General features: G+C 41.6%; 2 protein-coding genes across 2 annotated transcripts in view; one reads left to right on the top strand and one right to left on the bottom strand.

Moving 5' to 3' along the window:
- Positions 1-10,210, top strand: part of fra10ac1 (FRA10A associated CGG repeat 1) — a 25,559-nt gene extending 15,349 nt beyond the window's left edge. Inside the window, exons 10-14 of the mRNA XM_085171176.1 lie at positions 3,937-3,979; positions 4,400-4,533; positions 5,376-5,426; positions 6,788-6,872; positions 7,495-10,210. Coding sequence (XP_085027302.1) covers positions 3,937-3,979; positions 4,400-4,533; positions 5,376-5,426; positions 6,788-6,872; positions 7,495-7,537 — 356 coding nt within the window. The 3' untranslated portion in view covers positions 7,538-10,210. The remainder of the gene's footprint in view (positions 1-3,936; positions 3,980-4,399; positions 4,534-5,375; positions 5,427-6,787; positions 6,873-7,494) is intronic.
- On the bottom strand, positions 9,015-20,141 carry pde6c (phosphodiesterase 6C, cGMP-specific, cone, alpha prime). The gene is made up of 22 exons (XM_085171172.1): positions 19,428-20,141; positions 18,713-18,865; positions 17,777-17,866; positions 17,496-17,636; positions 17,327-17,401; positions 17,155-17,219; positions 16,246-16,312; positions 15,970-16,017; positions 15,727-15,876; positions 15,330-15,473; positions 14,949-15,014; positions 14,674-14,829; positions 14,091-14,198; positions 13,885-13,994; positions 13,716-13,803; positions 13,523-13,623; positions 13,282-13,389; positions 13,056-13,119; positions 12,674-12,748; positions 12,471-12,554; positions 11,274-11,427; positions 9,015-11,184 (listed from the first exon to the last, which is right to left on the bottom strand). The coding sequence occupies exons 1-22, from the start codon at positions 19,893-19,895 to the stop codon at positions 11,141-11,143; spliced, it is 2,559 nt and encodes an 852-aa protein (XP_085027298.1). The 5' UTR covers positions 19,896-20,141; the 3' UTR covers positions 9,015-11,140.

The raw sequence follows: 20,141 nt of genomic DNA, 5'->3' as shown, positions 1-20,141 counted from the left end.
TAAACATTCTTCACTGCTTGGATTTTACCCAGCACGTCACGCAGCCGACTCACAACAGAGGACACACCCTGGACCTGGTCATCACCCATGGGCTGTCCGCCAGTGTGTCCTCTGTTGTTGACTTGGCTGTCTCTGACCACTACTGTGTGTTTTTTTTAACATCACCGGTTTTATTCAGCGGGAGACCTCAGTGCGAACTGTGAGGAGGCACTATCTAACCTCTGAAGTGGCTGCAAATTTTACCAGGGTTTTAGACGAATGCCCCCCTGTGATTTTACCTGCACCCTGTGATTTTATTTTTAGTCATTTTAACAGCAAACTGAAGAAAAGCCTTGACTCCGTTGCTCCACTTACCACCAAAAAGATTAACGTAAAACATGCATCACCCTGGAGAAACGAAGAAGTCAAAAAATTCAAAAGAAATTGCAGGGCAGCAGAAAGGAGATGGAGGAAAAATAAAAATACAATCAACCATGAAATATTTTGCGAGCAACTTAAAATGTACAATAATACATTAAGGAATTCAAGAAATTCATACTTTGCCAAAATAATCAGTAATAACAAAAATAATCCCAAGGTCCTCTTTTCCACCATAGATCATTTATTTAACCCTGATTTTAACAGCTCCCACAGAACCCCCACAGACTCACTGTGTGAGCAGTTTGCAGACCACTTCAGGGGAAAAATCAGCGCCATCAGATCTGATATTTTATCTTCTCGCGATATGATTTTAAGCACATCTGAGGACTCGATTGTACCCAAGGAGACACTGGACAGCTTTGTCCTGGTTAATGCTGAGAACCTTAAGAAAGTTTTCTCCACAGTGAGACCCACCACATGTCTTTTAGATCCAATCCCTTCTTCACTCTTTAAAACACTTTATGGATCTTTTGAAGCTGAGCTTTTATGCATGATGAATTGCTCTCTTCAGTTGGGTGTCTTCCCTGCTGCCTTTAAAACGGCGGTGGTGAGGCCCCTTCTGAAGAAAAGCAATTTGGATTGTAATGATTTTAATAACTACAGACCTGTATCCAACTTACCATTTTTAAGTAAAATTTTAGAAAAACTTGTTTTTACTCAGATTAATGACTTTTTGAGTGATAGACAGATCCTGGAGATATTCCAGTCTGGATTTAAGGTGAACCACAGCACAGAGACTGCTCTCCTAAAGGTTTTAAATGATCTTAGATGTAACTGGGACTCCCAAAAGCTCTCAGTCCTGGTGCTACTGGATCTAAGCGCAGCCTTTGATACAGTAGACCACGCTATTCTTTTAAACAGACTGAAACACATGGTGGGCCTCTCTGGTGCTGTACACAACTGGTTCACTTCCTATCTCTCAGACAGAACTTTTATGGTGAGTATGGATACATGCTCCTCTAAGATCCATAAAATTACATGTGGTGTGCCTCAAGGGTCAGTTTTAGGCCCTGTACTTTTTAATTTGTACATGCTCCCTCTCAGCGGTGTCATCAGGAGGCATGGAGTGAACTTCCACAGTTACGCTGATGACACTCAGCTGTACATTTCCATGTCTCCTGATGACACCAGACCAATGGATGCCCTTTTTAACTGTATTTTAGATATAAGATCTTGGATGGCAGAAAACTTTTTACAGCTTAACCAGGACAAAACTGAAGTTTTAATCGTCGGTCCTGAGGCTCAGAGAGAGAAACTCTTGTCTAAATTACAGGCATTTTCACTATGTCCTTCGCTACAAGTGAAAAACCTGGGTGTTATTTTTGACTCTGAGCTTGGTTTTATCCCACATATTAAACATGTAACCAAAATTGGATTTTATCATCTAAAAAATATAGCCAGAGTCCGCCCTATTCTCTCTCGGGCCAACACGGAGATGTTGATGCATGCTTTTATTACCAGTCGCATTGATTACTGTAATGCCCTGCTCTCTGGTCTTCCTAAAAAGAATATTTAAACTTTACAACTTTTACAAAACTCTGCAGCTCGTGTGCTGACGAAGACCAGAGGACGGGCCCACATTACACCGGTTTTAGAATCGCTGCACTGGCTCCCCGTGTGTTTCAGGATCGATTTTAAAGTTCTTTTATTGGTTTTTAAATGTCTTAATGGTCTTGGGCCTTCTTATCTCTCAGATCTGCTTTTACCATGTGAACCCTCGCGGACCTTGAGGTCCTCTGGCACTGGCCTTTTGATTGTCCCTAAAGTCAGGACACATACTCATGGAGAGGCAGCTTTTCAGTGGTATGGTCCTCGTCTGTGGAACAGCCTGCCGGAGGAGCTCAGGGCCGCAGAGAACGTACATGTTTTTAAGAACAGGCTCAAGACCCACCTTTTTAATTTGTCTTTTACTTAACGTTTATTTATTTTACGCTTATTTATTCTATCCTGTTATTCTATTGTTAATTTAGGTTTTACCTAATATTTATTGATTTTATTCTTATTCATTTTTTAATCTTCTTACTCTATTTATATTTATATTTATATTGTATCCCGTTCTTATTTATTTTATCTTTTTACCCAGTATATACTCTTATTAGGTCATATCTCCAGTGTTTCCTCGGAGGGCGCTCTCTGCACCGGGGCTGTGATCGACCGTGGCTGCTGGGGCTCTGGGGGTCCTCTCAGCCTGGCTGGGGGGCTTCTTTGCCTCCCTCCTGCTGTGTGCCCAGCCTGGAGGCTGCGGTCTGTGACCGGCTTCCGGTGCAGACGGCTCCCATGATAGTGTTTCCTCACTTGGCTCATGCGTACCCAGTCCAATTTTACTTTTTAAGTGTGCGCGTGTGTGTGTGTGGGGTGGGGTGGGGGGGGAGGGGAGGGGGGGCTGCTTTTAACCATGTAAAGCACTTTGTGCTACATTTTTTTTGTATGAAAAGTGCTTTATAAATAAAGATTGATTGATTGATTGATGTAGCGAGGAAAATGGGTCCAGAGATCTATTAAAAATGTGCAAAAAAAAAGAGAGTTTGTACAGTTCTAACGAGCTTGAAAGTCAATATTTGGTGTGACCACCTTTATTCTTCAACACAGCCTGAACTCTCTTATTCAGGCTTTCTTCTCTTTTCTTTAAGTAGCCTTCACAAATAGTTCTCCAGGCTTCTTGAAGGACGTTCAAGGCTCTTCTTCAGATGTTGGCTGTTTTTGTTCTGTTCTCTGTCCAGATCATCCCTTTCCTTTTGTCCAGTTTCATCTAATTTTTTTTTAAGGACACATTGCATAACATGCTGGGATATGCCAAGGTTTAAGCTAATAGCTTCTAGCAAAAATACTACTACTTAATGCCTCTTAACATTTTTTTTATTAGATAGCGATGGTGGAGACGGAGGGGGGAAGACACGCAGCAAAGGGCCACAGGTCAGATTCGAACCCAGGCTGCTGCCTTCTGGCGCTCAAGTTACTGCGTCTTAAACGATGTTAGCTTTGATCAAATTGTGTCATTTTTGCTTTTTTTCATCAAATCGACTAAGAAAATGACAATTAGTTATGTGTTTTTGCGACGGGATACATATTTAACAATTTTAAATCTGTCCTTTGATAAAGCTGTGTGTCATGTATAGGTACTATATTGGTTCATCGGTTGGGTGAGGGGACTTTTCACACATGGGAATTATTCAGAGTTTAGTGTTAAATTGCTTAAAAAAACAAACGTTTCTCTGGAAATGGAAGCTTCTTGGAAGCCAAATATAAAGAAATGAAGGGTGACTCAAGACTTTTGAAGACTCAGCACTGCATATGAATCAGGTTGAACATTTTCTCAGTGTACACCGGGGTGATGCTGCAGTTACTGTATCTTCTATAGAAGCATCATTTTCAACCACTAGTAGTTACAAAAAGTGTGAGCATTAACACAGAAGCACCCTGACACTGTCACTATAATAACAATTGCAGTAGTAACAGTGGATCTATTTTTAGAGCCGCTACAATAGATGTGAATATGTCATGTTGTTTCTGTTCTAGGACTTTGCCCTGAATGCTCTTTCAAACTCAACTACCATCACAAGTAAGCCGACTTTCACTTCGCCTTTTACATGAACATGTAGCTCTGTTTGCCCGTGAAGACTGATTTCTGAGAGTGCGCTCGTCTGCTAAAAGTAGGCCAGGTCACCATGGACAGTCAGCACGTGTTGTTTTGTTGCATGCAGAGGTTTAGAATTCAAAACATGATTCATATCTCCCGTCTGACCTTACCAGAGTGTCATGATTTTATCACAGTTTTTTTGAATCTGGAAGCAGCTGTGTGCATTATAGTGTCGCTTTAGCTGCTGAAGGATGGCTGGAAGTCTTGTATTAGATGTTGTCATTAAAGCCGCAGTTTACTCGTGTTTTGGATGTGCCATTCAACCCACACCAAGGGTTTCACGTAATAGCATTTGAAACAGCGACTTGGCTGACGGTTTGGTCAATTTGTGATTCTGTTCAGGAGGAAGGAGGTGAAAGCAAAACCAAAGACTAAAATGCTCTTGGATCAGAACCAGAAGCCAGCGAAAGCAAAAGCGAAGAAGAAAAAGAGATCGTCGTCACATTCGAAGAAGCACAAACACAAGAAGCACCGAGGTAAAACTCCTCTGCTCTTCTTTCTAAATAAACTTTCATTTAAAACAGTAATAGGATGAAAAAAATACCCTTGGGAGCAACCTTGTTTGCATTATGTTCTTCAAAATTATGTAATACCAATTTTTCTTTTGTGTTTGACATTTAGTTTTTTTTTTTGTTGTTGCCATAATTTCCATTTGATCTCATCTTATTTTATTACAAGAGCTCCAAGCTTTAAAACTGTTATTATTTGTTCTGTTTTTTCCTCTTTCACTAAATTGTTTGTGCAGCAAAAACATTCATAACTAAAAACATACAATTTATCCTCCCCCACCAGATTAAACTGGAAGTACTGCACCCATAGGTGGTGCTGTGGGAGTCAGGTTTATGTTTTTAGCAATTATGCAAAATGTGTTGCCAGCAGGGAAGTTGCATGCAGAGTGCCCTCTGGTGGACAGAATGTGCAATGTTAACGCTCATAACACAGTGGAAGGGTGTCTCTCCACTGTCGCTTTAATTTTGATTTATCGGCTGTTATAAATGGTACATGGACTAGTTCTAATATAGAGCTTTTCTGTGCCCTGACTGAGCACTCCCAGAGCTTTGTAAAACTTTGCTCATCCATTTTTTTCTATGCTTTTTCTGTGTAAGTGCTTTCTATCTAACATTTACACACATTCATCCTCCTGTGGATGCATCGAAGAGCAACTTGGAGTTATTTAGTATCTTGCCCAAGGATATTTGGCATCAGTGTGGCCAACAGTGTGGCAAGTCATGCACGTAGTATTTTTAAAGTGTTCGTTAAGGTCAGCAAAGGCCGGTAGCTGTGACTCTGATCGTTGCTTCTCTGTGTTTCTCTATAGACCGCTCCACCTCTTCCAGCAGCTCAGAGGAATTGCAAAACTCGGATAAAGGTAATGTCAGGATGGCCTGATGCACACAGACCCACAAACGCATTTTTAAAAAGATGTAGGGATGCAGAGATCCCTAAACCTTTAGGTGAAATTTGCCATTTTGACATTATGATAGGTCACCTATCTTACATATCTTTACATTTTTTCCAAATTTCCAAATGTTGCACAAAACCTTTTTAGCTCTTCAATGTTGGAATCTGAGTTTATGATCTCCTTCACCTGAGCGCTGAACTGAAACTCTCCTCCAAACTTCTGCAGTGAAAGCACCCTGACACTCCCATAAGCCCTGTAGTTAATGTTATAACAGACAGCAGAGCCGTGTTTTTCTCAGCATGCTTTTTGTCTCCGTTCTTTCTTTCTTTTTTATTTTTCTTGTATGTTTTTTTTTAACTTTACTGGAAACAGCATGAAGTGAGGTATGACTTTGCCCCCTTGTCCCTGTTCTGTTTGTTCAGCCAAGGTCTGGCTGGATAAATGGGTTGGTAGGTGGAGGTGTACACTCTGAGGTTATGTCACTGAGTTCCACATGCAGGTCCATACACAAAAACTCTTATGCTTTCTTTCTGCGTCACACGTGCTCAAAGCAATTGTATAAGGTTGGAGAAGATTAAATTTCGGACTCTGGTATTTAGTGTAATGTATAAGCAGCACGTTCAAAGAGGGGGGAGAGATTTTTAATATCAGGGAAGCACTTTGTGCCCTAGAAACTTTATATTAATGCCAGGGAAAATGAATGGAAAAATATGCTGCTTTGGCCCAGTATAGCATCACATAATTAGTGGCTTATGCTGATAACATATTTGTCTACTACAACCTGCCAAAACTGAAGGAGGAAATAGGCCACGTTCTTGAAGAAGTTTAGAGTTTACTTCCTAAACATTCACTGGTTGATCAGAGGCTATATGAGTGACAAATTAAAGGAAAATGTCAACTCTTTACATTTATATTAATTAAGGGTTTTAGTGGGTGTGTTATGCGCATGGTGGAGGTGATTTGGGTCAAAACACTCCATCCACCCCTCTAACTGAGGTCTTTCTCTATTAAAGACCTAAAGACTATTGGGGGGTGATCCTGGCTCAAGAGTTGGGAGTTCGCCTTGTAATCGGAAGGTTGCCGGCTCGAGCCCCGGCTCGGACAGTCTCGGTCGTCGTGTCCTTGGGCAAGACACTTCACCCGTTGCCTACTGGTGGTGGTCAGAGGGCCCGGTGGCGCCAGTGTCCGGCAGCCTCGCCTCTGCCAGTGTGCCCCAGGGTGGCTGTGGCTGCAATGTAACTTTTTAACTGATGAGCAAAGGTTACCGGTTGACCCAGTTTTTCTTTGCTGTGAGTGCGACTGACTGCTCTCTGAAACTCTCCTACTAGACTCTGACGCTGGGGATGAGCCAGAGGACCAATCAGAAGGCGACCACTGGCGAGGACCTGCCCCTGCAGTGGAGGAAAAGTCGAGGTGAGGTTAACAGTTAGTGCTCGTTTTAAGCTTCCCGTTTGTCACAGTTACATGGGTTACTGCTGTCTATATATGAGAGCTGCTTACACACACTGCGTAAAGCTGCTCACAAAATCTTGAACACGTTTATGTCAACCTCCACCGAGCTTTGATAGGATAATGATGGTAATGCTTCTGAGCCATTTCACTGGCAGCAAATGGCTTATTACTCGAAATATTGGCTGTGCTAGTTTGGGTTTTATAATCTGTGCAATGAATATTATTGATGTTATTTTAATGTAAAATAACATCAGGGAGAACATAAAGACCTGCCTCTTACAAATCTGAAATTTGTATAGATTGGGTTCTACTTTCAGTCAAGAAAGCGATAGTGGGTAACTTAAGTGCATTTCAGGTCTGTTTGCCTTGTTTAAAAATGTTCAGTCTCTCTTGCTTCTGCCCCTCACTGTGTATTTGTTTGTGTTCTGGATCAGTGTTGTCAACATCATTTTATGCTGTATAGAGAACTGACACTGACCGAGTTATGCTGGGGTCCCCCCATAAGAAGCATCTAACAGTTTGTGTCAGTATCATGCATGACAGGAACTTACATTTCTGTGTTTTGCTTGTTGTGTCTCTTCAGGGAGGAAGAGTTTGATGAGTACTTTGAAGACATGTTTCTTTGAATCCGCTGGAATCAGTGGCTTCCCTGCTGTGACTACACTTCTGTGTGTCTTCTGAATACTTAAAGGTGTTCTGTTTGAGTCTTGACTGTATGTTGGTTTATTTCACTGCGAATTCCATTACTGCCAATGAAATAAACATCGTGTTTACATGGCCCGCCCCTGTCACCTTCTCTTTATATCTGTTTTTGTTTGTTGCAAATTTTACCATTTTAATGTCCCTTTTTACGACCCAGCACATACAGGAAATGCTCTTTTTCTTTTCAGCCGTGGAGCTTGCCCCTTGCTTATGATGCATAACTTAATTAAGTCTTAATTCAATAACCTTGTCCCCAAGTCCCATTTGCAACTAAACCTGCATATATGATTGTTTTGTGAAGTGTTGCATAAGAGTCAAACCTTCTGCTCTTAAAAAACAAAGGATTATTTTTAACTGCAGAGGGGAACTACATGTTGCTGGGGATTAAAGACCTTGGCTTAAATAAAGACAATTACCACATACTGCTCTGTCTGTGTCCTTTTTTACTTTCTGCTTTCTCAGGAGCACTCTTTCACTGTGTGATTCATGTAAGCTAACAGGTAGTTAAGTACAGTCTACTGAGCAATAATAGCTTGTTTTGGAGTTTAGGCAGGATACGATTCAGCCTGCAGCTACACTTGTACACTTTTCAGCTGATCAATTGTGCTGTCAAAGTCCGTTTTCTTGGATGTGTTGCTTTTGTTTTTCCCTCGTGATTTAGAAGTTGAAAAGTAACACCAATTTTTTGCTTCTGAAGAACCCAGAAAAAGTCCAGTCTGTATTCAAGTCCAAGTTTCCACAAAATTGGTTCTCCTCAAACTAGATATTGGTTACTTGTGTCTTAACATCAGCTGAATCTCAGCCATCCGAGTTATAATAAGCCACTAACTTTTTATTCCAGTAGAGGTGGACTGTGAAGAGAGTTGCACTCGCCGACCTGCAAACTCTCCGGGGATCGAAGGGTCGCGTTGGCGCAGAAGTGTTCGGCGAAATGATAAATTACTGCTCTGTGTTTCATGTCACATATTTGTCAGCGGAGGCCTCAGCAGCATCCTGTCCTCTATGCAACGCACACGCTGGATTGCACTACTGCAGCCGCTCTTAATTGTGTTATTTTTCTACACTTCAATGTGCAATTTCCAGCTTTCTCCAGGCGGAATTTCCACACAGCAGGTCACAGGCGCAACGCTGAGCAGAAAAGTGAGATGGTACTGAATCGGGCAGGGATCACAACCAATCCACTGATCCTCTTTCCCCAATGGCTCATCCAGCTTTGGAGCCTCTAAGATCCCCCGGTGATATATGGCTTTCCGACGAGCACTGTCGCAGCTAAGCCCAGAGGTTCTCAGGTTCACTCTGCCTGTGTTTAACTTTAATGTGCATAACTCAACTTGCGAAGAAGAGAGAAAGCGTCGCCTCTGCACGTGCTGTCCTATTTTCAAGCCCAAAAAAGCGATGCGCTTTACTCTTTTGCATCCATAATATCCTTTATTTGCTTACACATATTACATCTCATGACTCATACAGAGGTCATTTCATACATCAAACGATAGAGCTCTAATGTCTGAATGACAGTTGATGGATTAAGTAGAAAGTATATAGTGCTTTTTTTTGTGTCACACAAAGGATCCAAAAGAAAAGCCAAGGGGCTGTTTTTTTGTTTTTTTTTTAACATAACTGGAGACAGAACTGATGGTGTAAGATTTCATATAAAATGTGTGCAACAAGATAAGATTATGAAATCACTGAAACATATCTCTCACATTTCGTAAATGTTTGTTTTTTTGCACAGTTTTGGATCCAGGGATTACAACGGCTCCTCGCTTCACCTCAAGCAGCAGACAAGGTAGTTTCCAGGTACTCCCAAAGCTCTTCTGATAGGATCAAGTGCCTCTGATTGATGCCCCATTGATTAGAGGAGACATTGCGTAACAGGGAGATGAAAGCCACAGCCGCAGTGCTAACAAGAAAGTGCACTCTGCTTGCACTGTAAACTCTTACGTTTTCAGCCCAGATCGGTTCAATTTGGTTTTACGTGGGTGGCATAGATTTACACTGAGTTGAGCAGTTATTGCCTTATTTGTCTCACGGTTACATCAATGAAGAAAGAAGGAGACGACTTTGGCCTGTACCACCGTACAATCAATGATGCTCTAGCTTCATCTTCACAAAAACAAGTCTCTGCACATATATATGATAAGCCTTTTTTTTTTTTTACCTCCTCAGTAAGACGGTTATTTAAAGCTGTGTGGATCGCAAACACTGGCAGGCAATCAAATCCTCTTACAGAAGAGGTAGATCTACTGCAACGCTCGCCTGCTTACAAGAAGCAAAAGTTGCCTTTACAACCTTCAATAAGTTTATACAATTTACATTTTACAATTCCTATGCCATAAACTATAAACATGTGAAATCATTCACATTTAAAAAGACTTTTAAATGGAATCGATAAGAAATTGTAAGTTCAATCTTAATACCCGTGTAGTAAAATTGTGTCTTTCCCCAGTTCAGCGCAGCCCAGAGGAATTCATCAAAGCTGACGATAAAGGTTCGCAAGTTCAAAACACAGACTTGACGTCTGGATGTGATTCTAGTGATAATTTGTCCTCTTTCAAAGCTCCCCTCCATCCTCCTTCCAAGACAGTCCAAGTACAAAATACTCAAAGAATCCAAAAAAAAAAAAGTATATATAGATATAGTTGCATATTAAAATACAAACACCTTCACACAGCTTCTTAGTGTCTTTTGAGGTAAGAGACATCGGCCTTTATTTCAAGACAGTGCGTTTCTCACTATTACATGCATTCCTTGCTTTTCACTACTAAAGCATTAACAGGTCCCTCAGATTGCAGCTTTCCTACTCTTAATGTAAAGGAATTCATTTCACACATTTCCTCAGGTCCGTAGCCATGACGTTACGTGTCCCAGCCTGCCCTCCCTCACTTTATCACGTCTGCTACTGTCAAAATAGCATCAGCTAAGTGCGTTGTGCGACCTACAGTATTAAAATATACTGCGTGTTAACTGACTGCCAACAGGAGCGCTCTCTGACTTGTCTACAGCAGCACTGTACATGCTTTGGCATGTGTACACCCCACACGCTGCACCCTATCTCAACTACGCATAACTAGTTTTTCCTTCCTGAATATTGAAGTTTATCCAGCCACACTTTTAAAACATGTCAGAAATATTTTTGGTTAACACTAAGGAATTTTTGCAACGGTATGATTTTTCTTTAAAAATGTCCACAACATTGTTCAGCAGGAAGGAGAAGATTCAAACGTGTCGTGCTTTCAAAGTCGAACAGCTTCTCGTCCAGGTTTACTTCACGGTGAAGTCTCTGACTCTTCCCTCCTTGAAGAAAAGGTTAGGTGGGTCTATTCCAGCCCTGTATGTAGTCCGGTCCATACAGGGCTGGACCGGACTACATGAATGAAACAGCGAAAAACCAGAACTACACTGGTGTAGGCGAGACCACACCGAGGAAAAAGCTTAGATGAGATGAGCTTTCAGACCAGGAAAGACTAGTGTTGTCTAGATTAGTCCTAAACAGACTGTATCAGTTCAGATCCAAGCACTGGTGGAACTTAACAGATGGTGCACGTCTTTGATTTCCCTCCATCGCCACCAGCTAAATATACAAAGAAGAAAAAAAGAAAAAAGAAAGATGAACTCTTCTGTCGAGCCAACAGATTAATGATCGCACAAAGATATTCTTACCTTTTCTGGCTTCCTCTTCTTCTAGTTTCTTCTTCTCATCCTCAATGGCCTTCATCTTCGCGTTGTATACCTCAGCCAGCTCGTTCCAGTGTGCCCTGTTATTGTTCAGGCCGTCAAACATAGGCTGGATCTCTTTGTGGAACCTTGAGAATTCCTGGGAAAAGAAAAACAAATGAAATGTAAGTAGGTGTTACTTATGTTATATAATAACTGGAAGAATGCAGTTTTTCCCCCCCTCTTGCACTAATATGTTCTGCCTCTTACAGCACTGGCCTGCAAGGACAGCAGATTCATGGATGTGTTTATTCTAGTGTAAATACCATCTGGTGACAAATTAACAGCAACACTAATTACTTATACACGCTTTCCAGTGATGTAGAACTGGTGCCCAAACTTGAACCGAAAAAGAAATGGCTGGGCTTAAAGTCAGAACCAGAGAGCATGCTGGGTATTTGAAGGACGCCTGCTATAAATTTACTGATCAGGTGCAGACAGAGTCCTTTGTTTCTTTGTGCCATGATTAGGAAAAATCCCAAAGGTGATCACTCAGAACATGCCTGTGTCTCTTCTCTGTGGACAAACAGACCCAAACCACACCAGCACGGTGTCCCCAAAGGTCCTGTAGTTTCTTTAAATTTCTTCACCTGTCGTGTAGCTGGCCTTCCTTCTGGGCTCAACAGGTAATCTCAATACATCCTGTTACACAACCTAAGATGGCTGATGCTTTCTGTAACGCTAATAATGACACTGCGTGTGAAATTGCCAGTTTGCAATCAGCACCAGTGTTTTTGCTCCTGCTCTGTGCAGTGACGTTTTGTTGTATCGAATGTTCAACTTTATCACCAAAGAGTCCTCTCTGTTCTAATTATTATTTATGAAATATGGGAACACTTACACCTGGCTTTTCATTGAGCTGTTCAGGAGGGCTTGAAAATAAATATTATTGCCTTGGAAACACTGTAAAGGTTCCGAGTAAGGTTAATGACTGTGCTAAGTTATTTTTGTTTGGCTTTGCCTTTCTTAAAGGCCCCTCACAGTAGGATTACACAGTTGCAGTAGTGTTGGCGCTTGTTTAAAAATACAGATAAACTACTGCAACATAGACCAGACTTCCTTTCTTGTCTGTTTCACTACCAGCCTCCACTAGTCATCTTTTGGCAGGGCGGCACAGTGTAAAAAAAAAGAAAAAGTTTTCACCTTGTACACAAATGAGCACACAAAGTCGATGAAGCCACACTGCATCTTGGGGAGCTGCTCGGCACAGTTTCTGTCCATCATGGGCTGAGAGAGACAAGAGGAAGAGTTTTCAGGTGAAAGAGGGTCAAACAGTTGCTCTGTAATGCTAAAAAAAAAACGTGAACGGACAAGAAGAAAGCCACAGGAGGGGGTGTGGCTCTTACAATTGGTTGCTGCTCCAAAACAGTTTTCTCCAAATCGCCCTGTTCCCAGAACTCAGCAGCCACCATCAGAGCCACCTGCAGACAAAACAGGGCAACAAACAAAACAAAGCGTGATGCAGGGAAATCAAAGGCACGCAGTGGCGGAAGTACAGCATGAGTGCCGCCGAGTTATTTTCAGTACTCTTCAAACTACACATGGGATTTCACCGGATCAGGTCAGGATGTCTTCTGGCAGCTATAAATATGGAACTTTTTTACTGATATCAAACAGAATAACACAAATAGCTTATTTCGTCCCGTACTAGTGTGAGTTTTTATTTTCTTGTGAACTTCCCCTGATATTTTGAAATCAGGCCATGTCAGCGCTGTAAAGGTCACCCACCTTGCTCTGTACCTCCCAGGGCTTGGTGATGGCTGACAAGTCACAACCTGTCATCATCATGGCCCTGAAGGTGTGAGACAAACACACAGTCAGAGGGACAAAGAAAAAAAAAACAGGACGTGCAACACGCTGATGATTTGCCGTGGCCTGCTGTCTCAGAAATCTCCTCATCTTTCTAAAGTCAACTGGACAGACTTTTCTCAGCACGTTAAATCAGTTTACATACATGACGATTTCCTTCCTGATGGGGTTGGTGGAAACAAAAGCCGTGGCCTCTTTTTCGTCTGCCATTGGCTCCGTGGCATTCACGATGTTTTGGAACATGGTTCTCTTTCTGTGTGAAGAGAAACAGGTCACGTCAACTGGGCTGCTTTTTTACAGCTTTCGCGATCGCGTCTTTGACTAGCCGTTCTTTTACGTCTCGCATTAACTGTGGCTGCAAAATGGCCGATCTGCAGCAAACCTACTTGAAGTAAAGCGCCAGATCTGTGGCGATGATGCAGACGTCGAACAAGTGCTGCACATTCTCAAACTGACGCTTCTGGAGGTTGCAGAAGATGTTCAAGCTCTGCGGAAGATCATGAATAGTGATCAAACGCGTGTGTTTTTCCTTTTTAAATATCACAACTGAAATTACTGGACAAGAAAAAAATGTCGTACCTCCTCCCCCATTAGAGTCTTGCTGTACTCCAAATGGTGTCTCTCCATGATGGAGGAGCCATGAAGTCTGGCCAGAGGAGCTGCACTCCTACAGGGGGAAAAAAGAGACAGTTTAGACACAGGTCCATATATTGCCAAACACGTTCATAAAAGAGTCGGTTTGACTTGCTTTGTCTGGTAGAGGTTGTTGGTTCCTCTGTGGTCGATATCATGGCAGAAAGCAGCGGCCACCATGGCAAAGGCATCGAGATCAGTGTAGTATTTCCTTAGCTTTCCTGTCTGTAGTAGAAGAAAGAGTCAAATAAGAGCTTAGAAAAGTTTAAAAGGCTTGTGCTTAATCTATGTAGCAAGAACTGGATGTTGTGCAGGCCTTACCTGCAGCAGGCAGAACATAGTGTGGCCTACGTTGAAACCGTGCCTCCAGTTGTGGTAGGTAATGGAACGATAACCCTTCCTCACGGTGTACATCCACCTGGTCAGCGTCTGAGGGGGAAAGGGAGGGTTCGGATTTAAAAACAAAGCAAAAAAGAGAGGAAATTGTATAGGTGGTGCACTTTCTTTCCATGCCTAAGGAAAGCAACTCTTGCCCTACAACACTACAGAGAATCCCTCATATTTGTAACTGCAGTACAGCATGGCACGCTTCGACAGTCTAATTAAGGATCGCATCCACTTCTTTGTTCCCAGAGCCATGGCAGCTTGCCTGTTGCCAAAAAAGATTCACAGATGATGCCACGAACATTCTGTGTCCCCAAGGCTCGTCTCTTCTCTCATTATTAATAAAATAGCAGCAGTTTTAAGTTCCAAAGGATTTGGAACATGATGATCATCTTTATATTTGCATCAGAACTTTGCTTCGGGAGCATTTAAGGACAAAAACGCAAGAACCGGGAGAGCAGTTCGAGTGCGTCTTGTTTGAACAGGTTTATCAAAGCAAGCGTCTGATTATACGACTCACTTCTGCAGGAACTTTAAACTTCTCGACGACTCCGAGTTCGAAGAACATGCGAATGCCGGCTTTGATGAGGTCGAACTCGGTCACGGGGAAGTCGCTGAAGGAGAACAGGTACAGATTCTCGCCATTGACATTGTCTGCCACCGGGATGTTTGACCTCTGAACAGAAACACACGACATACGTGGGTTATTCCCTGAAATGCTTACAGTGTCTTTCTTGTGGACCAACTTTATTTTGGTTCAAACTAAATGAAACGATTGACTGATGAGCAGCTCACCAACAGTTTGTACATGTCTTTTTGGTCGCAGTCTTCAGGATCGGCATCAAACTTCTCCTTGGTGTTCTGGTTGTAAACGAGAAAACAATCATTTGTTCATTTACATTGCATGTTATGTTATACTTTCAGAGATTTCAGACAAGTACTCCCAGAAGTACCCTTGTAAACTCTTGTCAAATCTTCTCTTGCCAAGTGGATATATCATCCATTAGACCTCCTATCAGTCCCCTAATAGCTGGTAATGTAGGACTGCTACTCAATAAGCTTTTCACAGTGCATTACCCTTTGACTACTTTAAATTCCTGCTTAAATTGCTTCTCGAACAAATGCTGAGAGGTCAGAGGTAGGTTTCGGGAAAGAAAAAGGCAAGGTGACGCTAACCAGAATGGACTGCAGCTCATCCGTGGTACATCTGGTCTGGTACATGAGCATCTCCTGGGCGATATCCTTCCTCCACTCCATACGGTTCAGCTTGTCATAGGTGTCACAGTTCAGCACTGACCAGCCGAGGAACTGTGTCAGGGCCTGGTGCAAACAACGAGATCAAGAAAGCATGAGAAAAAAGAAGCAGGATCTACTGAGCTGTGACCCCGCATAACCCTGATTTACATCAAACTCCTGTAAAAACACTTTCCCTCATGTAATATATGCGTAGTAATACAGCCAGCATGCAAATTCATGCAGTTTTCTGCTACAGCGGAGTGCTAAAGATTTACACACAAACAACAACATGACATTGTGTGTGAGGGTCACAGCGAGGGTGAGCGAGGACGCCAACCTCAGTGATCTGTTCGTCATGTTCATCGAACGGTTTGCCGTCTTTCCTGTTGAAGAACGTGGCGATGCCCACGATTTCTTCCTTCTTGTTGACGATGGGCAGCGAAAGGACGTTTTTGATGACAAACCCCGTCTCGTCCACAGCCTCTTTCTGAAAGACACGGCGATGTGTTTTATACGTTTTATGTTTTTGCGTTAATGTGCATTAACCATCCAAGCACAAAGAGAGGAAAAAGTCCCGCACCTGGAAAGTGAAGTAGTCATCTGCAGCCACATTCATCATGTTGCAAATCTGCAAGCAGTCACAAAAAAATATTTTCACATGTATCAACAGTTTTAATCAATCTATCTTTGATTGTTGCATGTGGCCTTAAAAGTTTGCAGATTGTATTCCACATAAATGCACCGGTTATATGCACAACTGGTTTTTAATCAGACCGCATCAGTTGTTGATGGGTACACAAGTTACTTTCATTCTTTGCTCGTTTTGGTAATTCAGCTAAAAAGAAAATGTACTTACAAAGCCATTCTCTGCCACATAGGTTGGTAGGCCGCTAACCAAAGCCCAGTGATCGGCTGGGGGACCACTGCAAAGAGGAGCACACACAGCAAGGTGAATTTGAGTGAGACGCATATTAAAGAGTGGGCGCTCTTTCAAAGCAGACTTACTTATATACACCTTCTTGTTAGTCTCCAAATAACATTCATCAGGAACCCCCCCCCCAGAATTACTTCTGACCTAAATAGAAGATGAATGTTGTGGGCAAGCGTGACTGCTTCATCTATTTTAAAATGTACAGACTGCCTGCAATTTTGACCATTTTGTACATGGACTAGCTAGGACTTTTATTTTGAAAAATATAGCCTCTCAAATTTATAATGTTCTCAATTACAATTACAAGTCAAGGACACATACTCGCAAAAAAATTATTTGCCCCCATAAACATGACGTATTAATTTTGAGTAAAATGCAACTGAAATATAAAAATAAAATGTTTATTTCTTAAAATAATTCATTCTTGTGGTAAACTGAATCAAGTAGGTTTTATTTGACCAGATTCCAGTCGATTTAAAGTTGTAGTTTGCACTTTTGTAACACAATTACCAGGAAAATTCACATGTAATCAAATTGTTTATTAAAGTAATTGTACTCAATTTAATTAGTAGTTTGACTTGTTGTTAAATTACTAATTAAATTACAAATGAATATCATGATCCTAAAGCACTGCTGTGCCAAGACGAGCTCTATAAACTCTCTATAGGCTGTAGTGATGCCAGAGCTGACAGGTGGGAAGGAGAAGAAGTAATAAAGAGCAGAAAATTACTTACTTAAAGTCAGCGTTTTTGGGGAGTGCACTTTGGTCTGCTTTTATGTTGTATATTGAAATGAAATGTTTGAGTGCATTTGTATGTAGCCAGTGTTGCTCACGGTATGACTTTGATTTCTTCTTTGCCTTCCAGGAGGTAGTCAATGATCTTGTAAAAGTTGACTTCCTGTACAAAAAGCAAACCTGATGATCTTTGCAAAAAAATGTAATTAGGTAAAAATGCCACATGGAAAAAGAGAGCTGATTTAATGACGATATAAATGAACGTCTTACCCTGCCGTCTGGTGTTTTGGGTCCTTTATAAGGTTCCACATCTCCAAGTTTCACCGGCCATTCATCATAAAATTCCTGGAGGAAAATAAAACCCAGGAAATGACTGCATCGGGTTATTTATGTGTGCAGCTGCCCAACTGCATAACTGAATCAATTCTGCAAAACCAACCTTCTCTTTGGTCATGTCCAACAGAGCCACTGAGTATCTTTCGCATTGTAGATAGGTCCTTACGGTGTACAGTGCTTTGTGGAACTGTCTCTCAATGTCTGTCAACTCCTCAAACACTTTACTGGCTGACCAGAGCAGCACCTAAAGTTAGAAGTAAAAACATGAATGCAGGAAAGCATCTGGGGGAAATGCTTATTTTTGTTTTTTCTTTAAATACAGATTTTAAAGGAGACAAAATCATCAGTGATTTTAGACTGAACACATGGCACAGTTGGGTTTACCTGACTTCTCCTGGATTCCACATTCCACATGTAGGCTGTGTAGTGCTGCAGGGCGACGACTTGAGCAAAGTTCATGTACTTGTGGAAGAGCTAAGGACCAAATCAGATTAGACAGCAGGTTCAAAGCTGTGACACATGAGAACCTTTACTGCTACAGCGCAACGTCGCAACACGATTTGGCGTATAACGGTAACTGTGTAGGCATAATATGATAGAAAGCAGGTGAAATCTCATTTCACTCTGATCCTAAGTGGGTGTGTTTTTTTTCTTAAACGCTGGAAATTACATTTGTAAGGTGCAAGATTTTAATCTTAAGAGTTAAAGGCTTTGCCCTGCACATCAACCAATTCTCTCTTTCTGAAAATCATCACTGTTACCAGACGCTATCGCCAGACTCCCAAGAGTCTGTAAAAAAAAACCACAATTTCCTTCTGACCCAGTTTAATCTTTCAGTAATTGTACCTCATTGTGAGCGTATGGCTTCAGAGGCAGTAGTGAATGGTCTCTGATGCAGACTACAGAGATAACAGAATCATACTTAAATCTTTATGCCTTACTTAAACGTTAGTGCTCGAAAGCAATCGCACCGAGTCACTCAGGTCTGATTGGCTCCCACTGACATAATTGAAGTGTTTTGCACCCCACTGGTAAGATGTAATTATGCCAATAACCTTTATTTAGCTGCACAGTTCAAACGGCTTGAGTGCAGGGTTTTGACAGTAAAAGAAGAGCAACTATGCATGTGTTTAACACAATTGCTGCCAAATAAGATGCAGTTTAGACGTTAAGACAAAGAGGGCGTAATAATCGTTTGATGACACTCTAATACCGTTATGTAATGCCACACGCTGAAAGCCATTAGGGATAAACCCATATATATGTATATATATATATATATATATATATATATACACACACTTAAGCTTGTATCCTTACCGCCTCATCTTCTGGAGTGAAATGCTCTGCTCCTATTTTGTTTAGCGCCATAACGACTCCAAGGCACTCTTTTTCAGCCATCAGAGGGAAGGTCATCATGCTTTTGGTCTTGTATCCAGTCTGTTTGTCCACAAAGTCAGAGAACTTTGGATTCTGAGGGGAGAGAAAAAGCAAATAACTTACAGCAGGTCTTATTAAACCAAACTATTTATTTGAAACTACAAAGGCCATGAAATTTTCATATGTTCATCAACTACCAGAACCAAACAAACAACTAAATTACATTTTTATATAATTAGTAACTGTCTTCAGTCAGAAGACAAAGACAATCAATGCTGCAGACACATTTTTGCAGTAGTTGCAGACACATGGCAAATAATTCTGATATTTACCTGGTTTAGAAAAAACATGGCAGATGTGAAAAATATGTTTCCTCCTTGTTATTAGCTTATTTCAGTATTTACTATAGCAGGACCCTTATTAAATATAAATAATACAGGGAAGATGAATATAAATGTAGGAAATAGATACAAACTATGATATTGCCTCTTTTATATAGTAGCTGATTTCTGTATGAAAGTCTTTATTTAAAAAAAAGAAAAAGAATTTAGTCATTATTATTATTATTATTTATTTCTTTTTAACCTAGATTATTACTTTTTCTTTGAGTTTGTTTTGTTTATTTGTTTTATCACAAAGCTTCACAACTCCTCACCTTTGACACATCAGGAACATTCTGCGTTTTTTTGGAGGTGGCGGTAAAACCGACAATACCGATCTCCAGAGGAAACACGATTTCGGTCTGCGGATCGACCAGGTTAGCCTGATACTTGGAGGTCGGAGTCACGTCAAAAAGGCTGGTGGCGAGCTCAAGTGTTCCGTTTCTGCCTCGACACGCGTAGTAACTGAGCCTGTCAGCCTGTATGATGAGGGCCACTCTCTGCAGCACTTTGTGGAGGGCCTGCTCCATGTTCTCCGGCTTCTGCAGCTCCTTGACGAGCTCGAAAATGATGGCGGCTTCTTGCACGGCGTTAACATCCTTGAACGAAGCGGTGTCTTTGATGTCCACGTCGGCCGAAAAGGCGGCGGTGAGAGCTTCAGCGCGCAGCTTCTTATCAAAGTAGTCTTTTGCAAACTGCGGGTTGTTTTCCAGATATTTTTCCACACTATCCTTGTCTGCCATTTTTTCTTTCTTTTTTTATGCCACAGTCCCCCCCTTTTTTGTTTTTGTTTCTTTTAAAAAAGCATCACCTGCAGGGAAAAAAGTGCCAAGCTGGAGGGTAGGAGCTGTGCTGGGGCCTGCAGGGGTGGATGGATCAATAGTGTCCGTTTGAGCCTCTGTGCATCCTCCTCCGCGGTCCCCAAAGGGAGTAACGCATCTCGTGGCAACCGACAGACAGTGCGGCTAAGAGGCTGAAAGGATCAAAGT

This window comes from Neolamprologus multifasciatus, chromosome 8 (assembly GCF_963576455.1).
Source record: "Neolamprologus multifasciatus chromosome 8, fNeoMul1.2, whole genome shotgun sequence".
Taxonomy (NCBI): Eukaryota; Metazoa; Chordata; class Actinopteri; order Cichliformes; family Cichlidae; genus Neolamprologus; species Neolamprologus multifasciatus.
Note: the sequence above shows the minus strand (reverse complement) of the source record. Positions and strands in the feature narration are given on the sequence as shown.